We start from the raw sequence: 20,083 nt of genomic DNA, 5'->3' as shown, positions 1-20,083 counted from the left end.
GACCCACGCAGGCACTGGGAGAATGTGCAAACTCCGCCCGGAAGAGTTATTTTTATTTTTACAATTTCCAGCACACCTCTTTATTGGTCTTATGGTCTGAATATAGATTTTTTTTCACGCCAGTCTTAGCATCCATATTTCAACGGCTTCAATTTTCTTCCAAAGATCATTGTTTATTTTCCAGGTGTCTGAGCACTTTGATCCAAGAAAGTGGATCGAATGTAGCAACTTTGAGTTTTTTGCTTGTCAGAAGCTTGCGTTAACACACCTTCCATCTTCACAAAATTACTTTTGGCTATCTCTTTCCTTCTAATTTTGCCATCACATCTACCATCTTCTGCTATAATTTGTCCTCAATAGACAAACCTACCTACTTGTTCCAATAGTAAGAAGTCTGACAACACCAGGTAAAAGTCCAACAGGTTTGTTTCAAATCACTAGCTTTCGGAGCGCAGCTCCTTCCTCAGGTGAATCTGAGCTGCGCTCCGAAAGCTAGTGATTTGAAACAAACCCATTAGACTTTAACCTGGTGTTGTAAGATTTCTTACTGTGCTCATCCCAGTCCAACGCCGGCACCTCCACATCATGGCTACCAACGTGTTCCTATGTGACATCATCTACTTCAATCTTCTCTCTGGTTGCTTTGATGAAAAGATTTTTATTAACCTTTTATCATTTTATACCCAAAAAGTACAAACAATAGTAAACCAAACAATAAGAATAATGAACTAGTAAACCCCCCAACAGCTAACAGTGACCAATTCCTTAAAGTGCAAAATGAGGGTTGTCATCTACAGTACAAACCTTCAATTGACCTCCTCACGGTATATTTAACCTTTTCGTAGTGCAAAAACAGCATTAAGTCACCTAGTCATGCCGAGGCGCTAGGTGGCACCACCAGTCAACAACTCAGGAGGATTCACCCCCGAACAATCAGCGAGGCAGGGCATTAGCCCCTGCATATGTCCCCCACTCTGGCAGATTCAATACGCCGAATATACCTCAAAAAGACAGGGCTCCAGTTCAATATTCAGGATTGCTGATATGGGCAGCATGGTGTGACAATGGTTAGCACTGCTGCCTCACAGGGGCACGGGTTCAATTCCAACCTTAGGTGACTGCCTGTGTCGATTTGGCATGATTTTCCAACAACTGTTGCAGCGGGGAGCACGCAACGTTCCCACCCTGGCACTTTGTCTCGAATTGGGAGAATTTCACCCAAAGTGTTTTTGGTGATCAGTGGTGCAAAACGTGCATGAAATTAATTCATTCTCTTGACTGAAGAAAGAGATTTATTTCTTCGAAATGGCTCGTGTGCGAGTGAGATGGTGAAAGTTGCAGTTATCCTAAATTATGTCAGAAACCATTAACAAAATAGTATTTTTGGGTAGCAACTTTCATTGTAGTTGGTTGGGTGTTCCACCTGCATTCAACCATGCTTAGGGGTACTAATATATAGACCGTGGGTGAGACTTTATGCTTCATGGCCAGCAGGTTTGAAGACGGGGCATGTAATATCCAGCAGGTGTTCTTCCCACCACCCAACCTGTCTGAAATATTACGGAGATAGGGGTGGCGTCAGGCAAGAGGTTGGCCATCGGCTCTGTAAGGTGGAACCTTCTGGAGATCGGGAAATAATTCTTGCCTTAAAAATTTAATCTTGCTCCCAGCGTTAAATTGCAGCAGGGTAGCCATCTGAATCATGGGTAGGCTCCCCCAATCCCCTGATTTTATTTTTTAGCAATTTGTGGAGTGGAGAGATATGGGAAATTTCAAATCCAGTCCCATATGTCTGTATTTTGTCCTTCTCTCAACTGATGGATTACACATCATAGTACCAATTACCAAATCGTTTTCCTGCCTCAGCAGATCTGACCGTATTTGTGGAGTGAGAAGGGAGGTAACATTTTGAGTCTGGATTTCCAGCTTTGACAAAGGGTCATCCAGACTCAAAGCTTTAGCTCCCTTCTCTCTTCACAGATGCTGAGACCTGTTGAGGTTGTCCAATATTTTCTGCTTTTGTTTCAGATTCCAGCATTCACAGAAATTTGCTTTAATCTTCATATTTTTCCTGCCTGTTCCCTCTTCCCATTCAAACTAATTAAAGAATGACAAACCAAATTTTAATGATTTAGATATACCCTAAGGCACTTTCGAAGCTATTAAATACTTCTGAAGTGTAGTTACTGTTGTAATTGTAACGTTGCAGCTAATTTGCACACACAAACAGCATTGAGGTAAATAACCAGATTGGCAATTTATTGTTGTCGATTCATGAATCAACATTGTTTAGGACATTGGGAGAGTTCCTCTATTCTTAGTGTCATTGTGCTATTGCATTTCTTATGGCCAGCTGAGAGGGTAGAAAGGGGATCTTAGTTAAATGTACCTGAAAGATGGCACCTTCAACAGGACAGCACTTCTGTGTTTACACTGAGATGTCAACTGGATTAATTGGTCAAGACTCTAGGGTGGGACTTGAAACCTGACCGAGAGGTGAGCTTGTTACCACTAAGCTAAGGCTGAAATCTAAATATACTTTCTTTGACAAGCTTGACTTCATAAAACAAGTTGAGGTTTAATGCATTGTTTAGTTGGCACCAATTGTCCTGTTTAGCCCCAATCTTCCAAGACACTTTCTGATGACATTAAATCTTACCATACAAAATCATGAGTGTTGAATTTTCTTTGTGTTCCTGAATGTGCTGCATAATTTAGCTGAGGATCAGTTCGTGAGGGGTGAAAAACGCAGCCACAATAACACTTGAGGTCTTTGATACACACCCATCATTGCTCTGAAACCTACAGAGATGGCGACCTCACACCTACCTGAACATGCAAGAGGTTTACTTTTATTGGCCTCCGCATGTTTGAACTTCCTCTGTAGAATGACCTGCATGCAAAATTTGGACTGTGATCAGAATAGCATGAAAGCTTCATACTTTCCGTTCACTATTTGAGTCATTCTGCATGCAGACTTGTATTAAATAAACGCAAGTGCCATATCTGAAAGTTAAACAGGCTTTGTCATTTTGCTGGTAAAAAACAGACATCTCCTAGCAAGAGTGTATCACTTTTTAAAAATCAATTTATTGGATGTGGATGTCGCTATCTAAGCCAACATTTTTTTTCATTGCCTATCCCTAATTGCCCTTTAGAAGCTGGTAGTAAGCTACCTTCTTGAACTGCTGCAGTCCATATGGTGTAGGTGGGGAGGAGTTCCAGGATTTTGATCCAGCAACACTGAAGGAATGGTGATTATAGGTGTATGGCTGGGAGTGGAACTTGCAGCTGGTGGAGCCCTAAGCATCTGCTGCTCTTAATCTTCCATGTGGTAGGTACAGGTTTGGTAGGTGCTAGTGTGATCCAATTTCTAACCCATAATTTCCCAAAAAGTGCAAGTGCAGGTAGATAACTTTTTATTAAAGCCAATGGCATTTTGGATTTTAGAATTTTGGACATAGATCCTTGAATGAGAAAGTAATGAATTTATATGAACAAGTGGTTATGCCACAGCAAGGGTACTCTCTGCAATTTGGATAACCTGATTTATAAAGAGCATTAAAGACATCGAAGAGCATATAGCTTAGTTTGATCAGGATGATAAAAGTTGCAACACCATAATTATGATGAGCAATGGCTCTTACGAATTTTGATGGAATGAAGGAGGTGGCAAAGGTCCATGGAGACCGAAAAGAGAAGTGGAATTAGTTTTGAATTGTTCTCAAAAGGCTGGCACTGACATGAGTGGATGAATGGCCTCTTTTCAGTAAACATTCATGGTCTGTTTCCAGTTAAACTTCTGAGCTCTAATTAGAAGCCCCTGAATTTTCCTAGTGTTCTTCATAATTAAAACCTCTGATCCATGGCATCATTTTAATGATTCTCTTCTGTACTCTCTCCATGGCCTTGATATTTCGCCTTGATATTTTTCCAAAAGTAAGGTGCCTAAACCTGAGCAAAACATTTAACATGGACTTAATTGTATTATAATTTGTAATTTGTATTATAAAAATACAATACTGCAGATACTGGGGCTGGTTTAGCATACTGGGCTAAATCGCTGGCTTTTAAAGCAGGCCAGCAGTACGGTTCGATTCCCGTACCAACCTCCCCGGACAGGCGCCGGAATGTGGCGACTAGGGGCTTTTCACAGTAACTTCATTGAAGCCTACTCGTGACAATAAGCGATTTTCATTTCATACTGGTAATCTGAAATAAAAGCAGAAAAAGCTAAAAAGAACTCTGCAGCACATTTAGAGAGAGAAACAGAATTAATGTTTTGCGTCCAAGATGACTTTTTTTTTGGATTTGTACTGATTTATCAACATGTCCCATGCTTCAAGATACATCTCTGCTGTCTCTGCTCTTCTACTTCTAAAAGGTAACAATGACAATATAAGTTCTCCTAATTCCTCCCCAGAATGTGCCACCTCCAATTTTCCTGCATTAAATTTAAATCAATCTGCCAATCTATTTACTTGTTTGTTTGCTTGCGTCTGAAGCTACTTTTCTTCTCAATTAACCATTCTCCATACTTGTAAACAACACAATTTGAAACTTTTAGCTGAACCAGAAAGTTCGGCAGAAAGGGGATGAGAAACAATTCCAAATCAAACATTGTAAGACGGATTACAACACCTCAGGTGAATAGGAAGGAGCAGTGCTCCGAAAGGTAGTGATTTGAAACAAACCTGTTGGACTTTAACCTAGTGTTGTAAGACTTTTTACTGTGCTCACCCCAGTCCAATGCCGGCATCTCCACATCATATAAAACATTGTCACTAGTTCATATCTAAAATCAAGGTATCCTATGTGTATAGTAACTACATGTTGCAGTATAAATGTTTAGTTTGCGTACTTTTTTTTTGAGTTTTAGACTTTCAAAATGATTGCAACAGAAATATGCCTGGGGAGGAGTATATTTAATTCTCTTGGGTCAGTTTACTTCAGGTACAAAACTCATCTCTGTATCTTTGGAGCTGGTAAATCCACATAGCAGCCTGTTCTCTCTTGGTCAGCCTTGTTCAACAATAATGGAGATCCAGTCAGTGGCACTGAAATGCTGATTTTTTGGGGGTTTTTTTGTTTTGTTAGGTGATGGTCCTTGTGATTTTTTTTAAAAAGACAAAACAAAGTTTAAATACCGCAGAGTGAAATGTATCAGAAGAATGGGGTGTGTGTTTTTATTCATTCCTTCTGTTTCTGACTCCTCAATCATCCTGTGAATTCTTCTAATGATCACACTTTTGATTACAGTGTGAGCAAAAGATAATTTACTTCCCCACAGGAATGAAATTGTTCGTGTTGCTGTTATCAGAGATTTTGTAACAAGTCCTTGCCTCACCCTCTTGGATATTAGGTAGGATTATCGAAAAATGAGATATAGAAACAAATTAGATATTATTTTTCACTCAAACCTCTTTTCATTTGCTCCAACTTGTTCATATTAATGGATGGGGTGTAGAAAAAACAAAGTTAATCCTGGAGAAGAAACCATTTGTTCTCTATTATGTGCGTGATAGCTCTTTGCTCGAACCATCAAAATCTGAAACCACTGGCTTTATCAGCAGAACTCTGTATAATCATCTATTTCAAGTATTTATGCATTTTTGCTCCCTCTCAAGAATTAAAATGGTTTCTTCCTGAAAAACCTGTGGAATGGAAAGCATGAAAAATAATGACCAGCCAATTAACATATATTGGTGTGGTCTGTTTTCCCTTGAATGCAAAATATCTATAGCGTTCTTACATGTGAAATAGAGAAATCTTAATCCATGGAGATTGGTGTTCTTTCAACACATGCTTGGTTTGAATCATCATTAGCCCCATTTCTGATTGCTGAATCAAAATTAATTATGTTAAATATTTCATTTTCAGAATAGATATGCTTGGATTCCCCAAGTATATTTAAAGAATCACTTAATGTTTATGCATCTGTCCAGGAGCTGCATATGAAATCTCTGTTATAATCATCTCCATGCTACTCTGGAACAATTTAAAATTCAGAAACTGAAAAAGAACAGGCAAGAAGATGCCCCTTTCATGGTGAAAAACAAAGTGCTCTGAAATAGACTATTTTCAATGCAGGGTGCCTATTACAGAAGTGCTATGTAGGTTAATAAAGTGTATCGGTGTCAACTAGGTGCAACTTTTGTAGTCGTCAATTAGAAAAGAAATATAGTTTGGTTACTTCTTTCTCACATCCTATTGCTCCTATTTGTGCATGCAACTTGTGGAATTTGGAAACTAACAGACCTTTTTTGAATGACAAATGCAGACAGAACCGCTCTGTACATTGCTGAGCATCCCCACCCCTACCCTTTGACCAGAATGTAAATACCAAATTTAAGATTAGCATTTACTTTACATTTGAAATTGGTTGCATAGCATTCATATTTTGTGTGGATTTTCTTCCTAAGTGCTATTTACATAGACATTCTCTCAGTTCTTCCCAATCATTTTTTATCTATAATTGAAGAATTATTCAAGTTTATGTTCGAATATTTATTTGGCGATGAAATATTGCTGTATCGTCGTCATAAATTTGGAGATTTGGCTCAAGATTATTATCCAAGTTGATCAGTACTTCAAAAACTGTTTCTTCTCTTCAGCACTTGTATCTTTTATACCTAATTAGTAGTTTGGAATTTTTCCTTGCTCTGCTCGGATCTTTGAAGCTACAATTTGAGGTAACTTTATTTGTGTCATTCATGTCAATTTATCTAGGGTGCTGCCGTAGAACATTGCTTAAAGAAGGGTGTCATGTGGTGTGATGGGCAGCTTGTTAAAAGCTAATTGACTCTGATCTCTGTTAATTAGTACAAGTAAATGTTATAATGAGGCTTTCAAGAGATCATCTGTAATAGATGAAAGCATGGGTTTTACTCAGTGTCAAGGCCTCACTGGTAATTATTGAGTCTAGTGACCCAAGAGCAGGAAGGTCTACCAGTAAGGTGGCCCACTAATAGGGGCTTTGTCCACTTTGTGTTGTAGCCTGTTTAAGTTAACACTTTGTGATACAGACAAAAGTCAGCTCAATTCCAGTTAACATCAGGAAACAAACTTATGTAATGTGATTTCTTTGTTGTGTATTTTGTTTCTTCTTGTATATAAGACTATTACAAAGCTGGCTCATTTGTGAACTGAGAATAGCAAACGATGTTTTAAAAAGAATAGTCAAGTTAAGTTTCTGTAATGAAAGCTAAAAGGTGTTTTCATTAATGATCTTAATGTGTTTTCAAGCATTTAACTTGTTATAACCAAGCATTTGTGCCAAGATTGCAGTCTTAAAATGAAAATATAACTTTTATAAATATCAGACACATTATAACTGATCATTGCAGTGGAAAAAGGTGTACTTGGGATAAGACTGAGTTTTTTCTATCTGGACCTAAATTACATTAGGTCAGCCATTGTCTGGACATAGTCAAGGCACCACGTGTGCTGTCTGTGACTAGTGGTATGAAAATGTCTGTTCAACTGTTGCTCATGCTTAGTACTGAAGAGCTTAATTGGCAGAAAATCAACTCCAAAAAGTAATCTTGGAGCTTTAAAATTGTACTCTGAAATTACAACATTTTAGTCCTTTAGCCTGAGTTCCATTTTATTTCTCTAAATACCAAGGCCTCTCTAGCTTGTGCCACAGCAGCAGTTATCAAATTACTAAGATTTAATTTTTTAAGAGTCATTACATGCATCATGTAAGTACTTTAAATGACAGTAGTATTTGTAACCTCTTACTGGTTTTAAATATTTTCTTTATTCTTAACTGTCTATTTAATCAAGCTATAGCGAGGTGAAAATTTTATGCAGTTCAGCCTTTTAAATAAAGGATTCTTTTATCACTTTAACAAATAACAAAAACCTTTTAACATTTTTCATATTTAATATATTGCATGCATTAAAGTAATTCCTAACCAGAAATACAATATTGTTGTGGATGCTTACAGAAATAGTTTGGGGATGCCTGACAGAAATATATGAGGCACAGGCGTACGTACTCCAGTACAGTCTTCTAAAGTCCCCAATAACTATCAGCATCAGTCATTACTCAATCTGCCCTAGTTTCAGCGTCCCTTTACGTAAAATACCGAAATAAATCTGGTAATGCTGATAAAAAAGGTACCTTTTCCAAAATTTAGCAATATATAGCACACATTACCTATGTGTACAGAATACTAGATATTTCCTTTGGCTGCATGGAATTACACTTGTCATCATAGGATATGCTAACCAAATAAGCATTTGATTTCCTTTTGCCACATATTTGAATTTGATCCAGAACCAGAAGAAGAAAAATCCACTGAGAAAACATAGCTGCACATAGAAAGATCTATGGAACTGTCTGAGCGTACACCCACTTTATGCTGAGGGGCAGTTTAGGTTGTCTGCCATGATTGAGTTAGGGAAGATTAAAGGCTATTATTTAGTTTATAGAAGTAAAACCAGCCGCAGGCACCTTTTGGAGGCTATGTTAAGACCTGTGCAGTATCTGCATTTTGTGTGCAATATTGACCTTTTTGGTATTAAATGCTTGAAATGCAAAAGTAAAATTAATGACTAAGTTCTTGGCTGAACACTGTTTCTGTTCATACAAATTTGTCACGAGTTGCAACCTCCTGTAAAGTTGGGTATATTCTTATGTAACTTATGCATCTATCTCAACTTAAATTTGACATTTGCCAAATACACATACAACAGCAAGATGCAATTTTATTTGGAGGATTGCAATTGAAAACCAAAGTTTCACATAATGTACTAGAATTATAAAAGTGGGGAATCGTTTGGTAAGAAAAAAAAGATTTTACTGAGGGAGTGGGGGGCTGGTGGGGGTCAATGTTTAAATTTAATGAGGAAAAGGAAAATTAGCACACGGTGCGCAAGTTTGCCAGTCACAATGTGGAAATGAGCAGAAATTTTAGGATGAAAATATAATTAATTGAATACATAACTCTGCAATGTTGAATTAATGTAGACGTACATTTGGCCAGGCAACATATGCAAGTCAAATCTAGCATTTAATATTGTCTTGACAGGAGTAGTGGGATTTGCATGTTCATTCTGCCAAGGCTACACTTTTTGTTTTGAAGCACTAAATAGTCCACATGCTGCCAGAATTCTGAATTGCCTTGGGTAAAGTTTGCACCTTGATCAGCAATTGGACCAATGTTGAGTCCTGCAGGCTCCACTCTATTCTGCCCCATTGTACCATTCTGCTCCTGTAACCAGCTCACATCTTGTGTACAGTTTATCCTGCTTACCGATTTTGGCATTAGCTGAAGAAATCTTGCACAAATGAAAAGTTTTTTTAAACATACAAGCAAGTTTTACAGATGGTGTGTCTAGATACACAAAATGTTTTTATTTATTTTTATTCGGTTAAAATGTGCCAGATTGCCTCAATTGCTTCCTATGCAGTGACCAAAGCAGAAAAAGTAAACTATTGTTTGGGTACAATCTGAATATCAATACATAGGAGTAATTGGGAAAACAATAGGCATTTCTTCCTCCTACTTTGCAGTTTGGAAAAATGCCCACAGATGATTTTCTGAAAATGTAGGAACATGAACATCAGGTTCATAGGCATATTATGACAAGCCCAACTTGTGTTTAAATTCTAAACCTGGGTATTACCTATAATCTACAATTTATTACTGACAGAATTTGGGTGTGAGTTTAGTCTACGACAGTAGCGGGAAATCAGATGAGTGTAAAATGAGCTGCTGATTCATTATCAGTTTATTTATATTATTGCCCCAAGACTAATTTCAACCGCATTGTGTCCGGAAAGTCCAATGTAAAAATCCTAGGTTTTATCATTGAAATTGTGTAGTAATTTTAGTGGTATTAGTATCTTGATTTTCAGTATGATCTAGCGGTGAAAGATCTTTGGTGAAATTAAGTTCTTCCCCTCATTGGCTTTAATGTTTTCCATCCATCATTGAACTGAATGGAAGATGTCAGCTCGTCCAACTGAAGTAGGTGACTGAAGCTACCAATCGCCCATACCTGACCGTGAAGTACCTTCTATGTGAATTCACTTCAGCCATTATCACAGCGGTCTGCATCCAGGTGCAGGCAGAAATGAAGAAGATGCTGGATGAATTGTACACCGTTATAAATAACAATGAAACAGAGCACCCGGAAGCCTTGCCCATCATGGCCAGGGACTTCAACAAGGCCAACCTCGAGAGTATTGCCAAAATTCCACCAACACATCTCGTGCCCCACTCAGCGACAACACTATGACGACTGCTACATAAAAATCAAGGGCACCTACCGATCCATCCCACGACCGCACTTCGGAAAATCAGACCATAAGATTGTGCTCTTTCTCCCGGCATACAAGCAGAAACTGAAGTGGGCGAGTCCAGTTAAGGTCGTGCAGAGCTGGTCCAAGGCAGCAGAAGAGCTCATAAGTGATTGCTTGGAGTCAGTGGACTGGTCCATATTTAAGAACTAAACGACTATGTCACCACCATTCTCTGGCTTTATCAGCAAATGTGTAGACGACTGCATGCCAAAGAAAGAAGTACATACGTTCCCCAACTAGAATCCATGGCTTAATCGGGAGATTCCACTCCCTACTAAAGGCCAGGGTCAGAGGCATTCAAGTTAGCTAACCTGACCTACATAAGAAATCCAGGTCTGACCTTCGCAAAGTCATCAGGGATGCCAAGAGACAATATCAGACCAAGCTACAGTCTCAGACTAGCGTTGCAGACTTTGTCGGTTGTGGCAAGGCTTCAATAAACACATCACGCCACAAAGCGAAGCCAAGCAGAATCTCCGGCAGCAGCGCACCCCTCCCCGATGAACACGTTGCAATCTATGCTCAGTTTGAGCAGGAAACCATGAAACCTCTGTCGACAGCCCCAGCAGCCCCGGACACACCCATACCCTTCGTCACAGCTTCCACAGTCAGATCGGCCTGAATGAAAGTTAACCCTCAGAAGGCGACGGGTCCAGATGGGGTCCCAGGTCATGCTCTCCGATCCTGCGCGTATCAGCAGGCAGATGTGTTTGCAGATATCTTCGACCTCTCCCTACTCCGTTCCGAGGTCCCCACATGCTTCAAGAAGACCACCATCATACCTGTGCAAAGAAGAACCAGGGAACGTGCCTCAATGACTATCGTCCGGTGACCTTGACACCGATCGCATTGAAGTGCTTCAAGAGGTTAGTCATGAGGCACGACAACTCCATATTTCAAGAATGCCTGGAACCACTGCAATTTGCATGCCGCCTCAGCCGGTCCACAGCAGTTACCAACTCCCTGACCCTACACTCATCCCTGGAGCATTTCAACAACAAGGACTCCTATTTATTGACTACAGCTCTGCCTTCATCACCATAATCCCAGCCAAGCTCGTACCATAGCTCCAAAACCTAGGACTTGGCTTCTCACTCTGCAACTGGATCTTCGACTTTCTGACACATAGACCACAATCAGTGAGGATGAATAAAAACACCTCCTCCACATGAGTCCTCAATACCAGGGCCCCATAAGGCTGCGGACTTGGCCCCCTCCTATACTCCCTATGTACGATTGTGTGGCAAAATTCAGCGCCAACTCCTTTTACAAGTTTGCTGATGACACAACGACAAGTCAGAATACAGGAGGAAGATCGAGAATCTCGTGGAGTAGTGCAATGACAACAATCTTTCCCTCAATGTCAGTAAAACTGAAGAGCTAGTATTGATTTCAGGAAGCAAAGTATTGTACACACCCCTGTCTGTTCTAGTTGTGCACATCACAACAATCTGTCCTGGTCCACCCATGTCGGCACTGCAACCAAGAAAGCAGAACCGGGCCTATACTTCCTCAGGAAACTAAGCAAATTTGGCATGTCCATGTTGACTCTTACCAACTTTTACAGATACACCATAGTAAGCATCCTATCTGGCTGCATCACAGCCTGGTATAGCAACTGCTTGGCCCAAGACCATAAGAAACTACAAAGAGTCATGAACACCGCCCAATCCAACACACAAATCCATCTCCCATCCATTGACTCTGTCTACACCTCCCGCTGCCTTGGGAAAGCAGGCAACATAATCATAGACCCTTCCCACCCGGCTTACTCACTCTTTCAACTTCTTCCATTGGGCAGGAGATGCAAAAGACTTGAGAACACGCACTGGCAGGTTCAAAACCAGCTTCTTCCTCACTGTTACCAGATTCTTAAACGACCCCCTTATGGACTGATCTAATCTCTTCACACATCTTCTCGACCGAGTAGATGCCTGTGCATGTGTCTATGATTTACACCCACTGCCTGTGTCTATGTATTTGCATTGTGTATTTTATTTGCCCTATGTACCTTTCATGTGCAGAATGATCTGTCTGAGCTTCACGCAGAATAATACTTATCACTGTAACTCGGTACACGTGACAATAAACAAATCTAAATCCAATCCATTCAGAATTATACTTTATTGGAGGGTAGAATCAAAACTGTTGAATTGGGAGAGGGGGGGTTGACCCTACTATAATTTGTGCTGCCTTTTTCTTCAGAATGATTCATTATGCCTTCAATTTTGGTATCCTCTGCAAATTTGGGACACTAATTTTCTAACCCTGTGCCTGAGCTATAATTTGCATGTTATCCTTGCACAATTGTCTTCCTAATCATGTGTTGTTCCCATTTCAGTATATGTGCTGCATAGCAAGCCTATAAATGTTATTCCCTGTCTCCTTTTGCCATTTTGTGAGAAGTGTCAGTCTTGTCAGTTGAGGAACTGCAATTGTATTATTGATCTGTGATTAACATCCTCTGTTTCCAGCAATGGGGAAATTTAATAACACAAAGGAGGTTGTGTAAATCAACATGTGGCTTTTAAATAAAGTTGCATCTGTAATTTTTCCTGTCATTTGCTGGTTAATATTTACTATTATACTTTACCAAATACTTTTACTTAATAGGAAAATGTGATTGTGTAGTTGATATTTTCTCAAGCTTTGAATGTGTTCTTGTAAAGATGCAGCTCAAGGAAAAATATGCAGAATATAACACATGCGTGCCTTATACAGCAACAAATTCTAGGAATAGAGCGAAGGTACCTAACATTTTAAAAGTTATTCAATACTTTTGCTTTTGAACTTGACTATCTCTCTTTTCTAAAAATGTTTTGTGCATTTTGATAGTCAGGATATTGCTTAACACAGATCAATACTCTGAAATACAAAAGAATAATTATAAATGTCTTCAAACACCTTTGGAAGAATTGAACAGACTTAAGAATAAAATGAAAGCTTTAATGATGATGCAAAGTGATTAAAAGATGATCACAGCTGTGGACCGCAATCTAGCCTTGGGTGGTTCTTAATTACTTTGAACAGATGGGTATGTTTTATAGGCACTTTGGAGTTCTTTTATTTCATTTACAACTTTACCCCTTTTCTACCTTAAGGCTGCCTTGCATCTTCCTTCAGTGTCAAGGTCAGGAGACTGGATGCACATGTGTTTCCATGGCTCCGGAACCAATACTGCTTTCTACTTGGCCTTTTAGGATGGCCTTTTCGCATTTTATCACGTGGCATAAAAGCCTGAACCACCACCTTCCCATTCGCTAACCTGCTCTGACTGGCCCAGATTCTGCGCTAGGAACAATGAATGGTAAGGCTAACGGCATTCACTATTATTCAAGAGCAGATCAGACAGCAATTTGAAGTGTCTATATGTGCACACGTAAATGTGGAAAATGGAAAGTTGCTGTCTGATTTGTCTGCTCCTCCACAATCTTCCACTGGCATCTCATCAAGAGACACAGCATTAAACAACAACTACTTGTATGTCTACAGTTATTTTAACATAATGAAATGTTCTAAGATGCTTCACAGGAACATGATAAAACAAAATATGACACGAAGCAGGGATAATGGGTCAGATGAGCAAAAGCTTAGTCAAAAAGAAAGGTATTAAGAAATCTCTTACTGGAGGAAAGCAAGTTAGAGAGGTGAAGAGACATAGGGAAGGCATTCCAGATCTTAGGGCTGAGGCAGCTGAAGGCGCAACACCAATAGTAGGGCAATTATAAGTGGGAATGTATCAGAGGTCAGAATTAAGAGTACTATAGATATTTTGGAGAATTGTGGGATTGGAGGAGATTGGGATGGGTAAGGCCATGAAGGATTTGAAAACCATGATGAGAATTGTAAAATCAAGCCATTGGTTGATCGGGAGGCAATGTAGATCAGCAAGCATAGGCATGAGAGGTTAAGGGTTTTGCTGCAATTAAGACATGGACAGCAGAGTTTGGGATGATAAGTTTATGGAGGATGGGAATGTGGGAGACCAGCCAGGAGTGCATTGGAATTGTTGAGTCTCGAAGCATGGATGAATGTTTCAGCAGCAGATGAGCTGAGATGAGAAAAATCAAACAATGATATGGAGGTGGAAATAGGTGGTCTTAGTATTGGAAAAACTGAGGTCAGAAGCTCATTCCGAGATCAAATGTGACACCAAGGTCACACAGGATGTTAATTTCCAGTACCTAGCAATAGATAATCATTAATACTGCAGAAAATGCTGGGGCATTCAAGTGTAAGTAAATTTTAATTGATGTGATCGATCTTAATTGCTACAAAAAAACCTTAGTGCCAGTGAAAATTTACTTTTACTTTGTGGCGTCTCGTTACTTAAGATTGTAATTGTTGGAGATTCTACATTGTTTTATTTATTCATTCTTGGGATGTGGGGGTCACTGGCTAGACCAGCAATTTGTTGCTCATTCTTAATTGCCCTTGAACTGAATGGCTTACGAGGCCATTTCAGTGGAGGCAATTAACAGTCAACCCCATCGCCTTGTGGGTCTGGAGTCACATGTAGGCCAGACCGGACTTGCTTTCCTGAAGGACATTAGTGAACCAGATGGGTTTTATGACAATCTGACAATGGCTTCATGGTTATCATTAGATTTTTAATTCCAGATTTTTATTGAATTCAAATTTCATCATCTGCCCTGGTGGGATTCGAACCTGGGACCACAGAGCATTGCTGGATTAGTAGCCCAGTGACAATACCACTACGCCTCTGCCTCCCCCCAAAAATATCAAAAAATTAAACTTTAATCTTTTCCTCCTGTTTGTTATGTGTCACCCATAAAAGTTGGTTGCGGACACATAGACTATATTCTGGCTGACAGAGCTATCACCTTCCGGTCAGTCTTCCCGGCAACATGCAGAACACATGCAAGTCCCAACCCAGCAAGCCCTTTTGCCTGCTCTTGACTAGGAGGAGATCTGATGTTCTGACCCAAAGTTAGTGCAGTCATAGCTCCATTGATAATACTCTTGCCTCAGAGTTAGAAGGTTGGGGTTGAGTCCCACTCCAGAGGCTTGAGCACAAGATTCTACTCTTGACACTCCAGTGTATTACAGAGGGGAGTGCTCTTGTGTTAGAGGAGCCATCATTGGGAAGAGATTCCAAACTGAGCACACAGTTTGCATTCTCGGGTGAATATAAATGATCCAGTGACACTATTTTCATGACACGAAACTTGGAAGAATTGTGCACTATAAGGAGGATAGCGATAAATGTCAAAACGATTTTAAACAGGCTTGGGGAATAGGTAGACATGTGGCAGATGAAACTAATGGCAGAGGAGTGTGAGGTGATTTATTTTGATAGACATGATTAAGAGAAGCAATGTAAAATTGAGTACAATTCCAAAGGGGTTCAACAGCAAAAGGACATGGGATTTATGTGCACAAAAGTTGGCAGGGCAGGTTGAGAAAGCATAAGGGATCCCAGACTTTGTAACTAGGAGTATAGAGTAGAAGAGCAAGGAAATTATGATGATGCTGTATAAATCCCTATAAAAACTGGTTCAGCAACAACTGAAGTATTGCGTACAATTCTGGACATCATACTTTAGGAAGGATGTGAAAGCATTAAATAGGACCGCAGAAAAGATTCACAAAAATGGTTTTAGGTATTAGACATGTCATTAACGTGGACAGAAATTAGAAGTTGCAAGTGTTCTCTTTGGAGAAGATTAAGAGGAGATTTGATAGATGTTTTCAAAACCATGAGGGGTATGGATAGAACAAAACCAGATCAACCACCTGGCATCGACTGAGGCACCAGACATTACAACGGCATGACCTTGCAAAATCCTGCTTAGTAACATCTGGGGGCTTGTGGGAGAGCTGCCTCTCAGACTAGTCAAGCAGCAGCCTGACATTGTCTGTAAGGTATGATCCTGAGAGTATGACAATGTCCCAGACACATCCACCATCAGCAGAGGAGGGAACACAGGTATACAGCTGGAAAGGATTGGTCCTGTGAGTCCTCAACATCGACTCTGGAATCCATGAAGTCCCATGGCACTAGGTCAAACATGGGTGACGAAACCTCCTGCTGATATCTGTGTTCCGCCAACACCACCTCAGCTGGTGAATCAGTACTCCACTTTGAACGCCACTTGGAGGAAGCTCTGAGGGTGGCACGGTCTGATTGGGGGACTCCGATGTTGATCGCCAAGAGTGGCTAGATAGCACCAGCACAGAGCGAGATGGCGGAGTCCTAAAGGACATAGCTGCTAGACTGGGTCTGTGGCAGCTGGGTAGGGAACCAACACAAGTAAAATACTGCAGATGCTGGAAATCTGAAATAGAAACCAAAAATGCGGGGAAAACTCAACAAGTCTGGCAGTATCTGTGGGAGAGAAACGGTTTCAAGTCAATGTGATATCTTCAGAGGGAACAACTTAATGTGCAGGGTTTTGGGCTGAAGGTGGGGAAATGGAACTCAGTAAGTTCTCAATTGAAGAGTTGGTGCAGACACACCTTCGCCACAATTCTGGGTTTTTGTTTCTTTTCCCTATCACCTTGTATCCTCTAGTTCTCAACCGTTCCACCAATGGGAACTATTTCTCCCTATTTATCCAAATAAACAAAAAGTGGTTAGCACTGTTGCTTCACAGTGCCAGGGACCTGGGTTCGATTCCCGGCTTGGGTTACTGTCTGTGCGGAGTCTGCATGTTCTCCCTGTGTCTGCATGGATTTCCTCCGGGTGCTCTAGTTTCTTTTCACAATTCCCGAAAAACTTGCTGTTAGTGAATTGACATTCTGAGTTTGCCCTCTGTGTACCCGAACAGACGGCGGAGTGTGGCGACTGGGGAATTTTCACAGTAACGTCATTGCAGTGTTAATGTACGCCTACTTGTGACCCTAATAAAGATTATTATTATTTGACCTTGTTCTCACCAACCTGCTTGCCACAGATGATCCTGTTCATGACAATATCGATGGAAGTGACCACCACAAGAGTCCTTGTGAAGACAAAAGTCCCGTTCTCACATTGGGGAAACCCTCCATGTTGTGTGGCACTACCACTGTGATAAATGGGATAGACTTTGAACAGATCTAACAACTTGACACTAGGCATCCATGAGGCACTGTGGACTATCAGCAGCAGCAAAATTGTACCCGACCACAATCTGCTACCTTCTGGACCGGCGCACCCCCACCACCAACCCTGGGGATCAACCCTGGTTTGATAGAGAGTACAGGAGGGCATGCCTGGGGCAACACCAGGAATACGTCAAGCGGCAATGCAGGACTGTGTGGTTGGCAAACACAAGCAGCAAGTAATAGAGCCAAATGATTCCACAACCAACGGATTAGATCTAAGCTGTAGTCCTGCCACATTGAGTTGTGAATAGTGTGGAGAAATAAACAACTCACTGGAGGAGGAGGCTCCACAAATATCCCCATCCTCAATGATGGAGGGGCCCAGTACATTAGTGCAAAAGATAAGGCTGTAACATTTGCAGCAATCTTCAGCCAGAATTACCAAGTGGATGATCCACCTCCACCTCCTCTGGGGGCCTCCAGCATCACAGATGCCAGTCTTCAGCCAATTTGATTCACTCCATGCCTGAAATGCTGAAGACACTGGACTGAAAAGGCTATGGGTCCTAACAACATTCTGACAATAGTACTGAATACCTATTTTCCAGAACTTGCCGTATCCCTAGCCAAGCTGTTCCAGTACAGCTACAACATTGGCATCTACTCAACAATGTGGAAAAGTACCCAGGTATGTCCTGGACAGAAAAATCGGGACAAATCTAAACTGGCCAATTATTGCCCCATCAGTCTACTCCCAATTATCAGTGAAGTAATGGAATGGGTCATAAAAAGTGTTATCAAACACTTGCTTAGCAGTAACCTGCTTACTGACACTCAGTTTGGGATCCACCAGGATCACTCAGCTCCTGACCCCATTACAACGTTGGTTCAAACATGGATGAAAGAGCTGAACTCAGAGGTGAGGGTGACTGCCCTTGATATCAATGCCGCATTTGACCTAGTGTGGCATCAAAGAACTAGCAAAACTTGTGTTACCAGCACTGGTTGGAGTCATAACTGACACAAAGGAAGATGGTTGTGGTTGTTGGACGTCAAGCATCTCCGTTCCAGGATATCACTGTAGAAGGTCCTCGGGATAGTATCATAGACCCAACCATCTTCAACTGTTTCGTCAATGATCTTCCTTTCATAATAAGTGGAAGATGTTGACTAATATTGCACAATTTACCACTCCTTTGATACTGAAGCAGTCCATGTCCCAATGCAGCAAGATCTGGACCAATATGCAGGATAGGTTTGACAAGTGGTAAGTAATATTCCTGCCTCACAATGCCAGGCAAGCCCATTTCCAACAAGAGATAATCTAACCATTCCCCCTTGGCATTCAATGATATCACCATCACTGAATCCCCCATAATCAATATCCTGTTGTTACCATTGCAGCAGATGAAGAAGGCAGCTTGCCACCAACTTTTCAAGGGAAATTTGGAAGAAGAAACACGAGATGTAACTACAAAGACATGAGGGAGGAGTTGGCCAGAGTTGATTGGAAAAGAGCCTAGCAGGGAAGACAGTGGAACAGCAATGTCGAGAGTTTTTGGGGGTTATTAGGTAGGCACAACAGAAATTCATCCCAAGGAGGAGGAAACAGTCTAAGGAGAGGACAAGGCATCCATGGCTGATGAAGGATGTCAAAGACAGCATAAAGGCTAAAGAAAAAGCATACAAAGCGGCGAGGATTAGTGGGAAGCCTTTAAAAGTGAGCAGAGGACAACTAAAAAGGCAACACGGGGGGAGAAGATGAAGTATGAGTGCTAGCTAGTAATATAAAGAAAGATAGGAAGAGATTTTTTCAATATATAAAAGGTAAGAGAGAGGCAAAGATAGACATTGGACCACTGGAAAATGTGGCTGGAGAAGTAATAATAGGAAACTTAAGAAATGGCAGACAAACTGAATAGTTACTTTGCATCAGTCTTCATGGTGGAAGACACAGTGAGATGCCAGAGCTCCAGGAGAACCAGGGGGCAGAGGTGAATGCAGTGACCATTACTAAGGAGAAGATTCCGGGGAAATTGAAAAGTCTGAAGGTGCATAAGTCACCTGGACCGGATGGACTACACCATAGGGTCCGAAAAGAGATAGCTGAGGAAATTGTGGAGGCATTGGTGATGATCTTTGAGGAATCACTGGAGGCAGGAAGGGTCCCAGAAGACTGGAAAGTGGCTAATGTAACACCCCTGGTTAAGAAGGGAGGGAGGCAGAAGACGTGAATTATAGGCTGGTTAGCCTGACTTCAGTCATTGGTAAAATTTTAGAGTCTGTTATTAAAGATGAGATCGCGAAGTACTTGGAAGTGCATGGTTAAATAGGACTGAGTCAGCATGTCTTTGTCAAAGGGATGTCATGTCTGAAAAATCTGTTAGAGTTCTTTGAGGAGGTAACAAGGAAGTTAGACAAAGGAGAATTAGTGGACGTGTTTTGTTTAGATTTCCAGAAGGCCTTTGACAAGGTGCCACATAGGAGACTGTTAAATAAGTTAAAAGCCCATGGTGTTAAGGGTATGATCCTGGCATGGATAGAGGATTGGCTGACTGGCAGAAGGCAGAGAGGGGGATAAAGGGGTCTTTTTCAGGATGGCAGCCGGTGACTAATGGTGTGCCTCAGGAGTCTGTGCTGGCTCCACAACTTTTCACAATATACATAAATGATCTGGAAGAAGGAACTAAAGGCACTGTTGCTAAGTTTGCAGATGATTCA

The 20,083-nt window shown here is 40.9% G+C and overlaps 1 protein-coding gene across 4 annotated transcripts in view; it reads left to right on the top strand.

Moving 5' to 3' along the window:
* Positions 1–20,083, top strand: part of arl15b (ADP-ribosylation factor-like 15b) — a 373,635-nt gene that overhangs the window by 246,251 nt on the left and 107,301 nt on the right. Inside the window, exon 6 of one of the 4 annotated variants that reach the window (XM_038790893.1) lies at positions 5,881–6,146. The exons of the other annotated variants lie outside the window; for them this stretch is intronic. Within the exon in view, the coding sequence (XP_038646821.1) occupies positions 5,881–5,958 (78 nt within the window). The 3' untranslated portion in view covers positions 5,959–6,146. Of the gene's footprint in view, positions 1–5,880; positions 6,147–20,083 lie in introns of those variants that run through there. 4 annotated transcript variants of the gene reach the window in all.

This window comes from Scyliorhinus canicula, chromosome 3 (genome assembly GCF_902713615.1).
Source record: "Scyliorhinus canicula chromosome 3, sScyCan1.1, whole genome shotgun sequence".
NCBI classification, from domain to species: domain Eukaryota; kingdom Metazoa; phylum Chordata; class Chondrichthyes; order Carcharhiniformes; family Scyliorhinidae; genus Scyliorhinus; species Scyliorhinus canicula.
The sequence above is the reverse complement of the archived record's forward strand: the minus strand, read 5'-3'. Positions and strand labels throughout refer to the sequence as shown.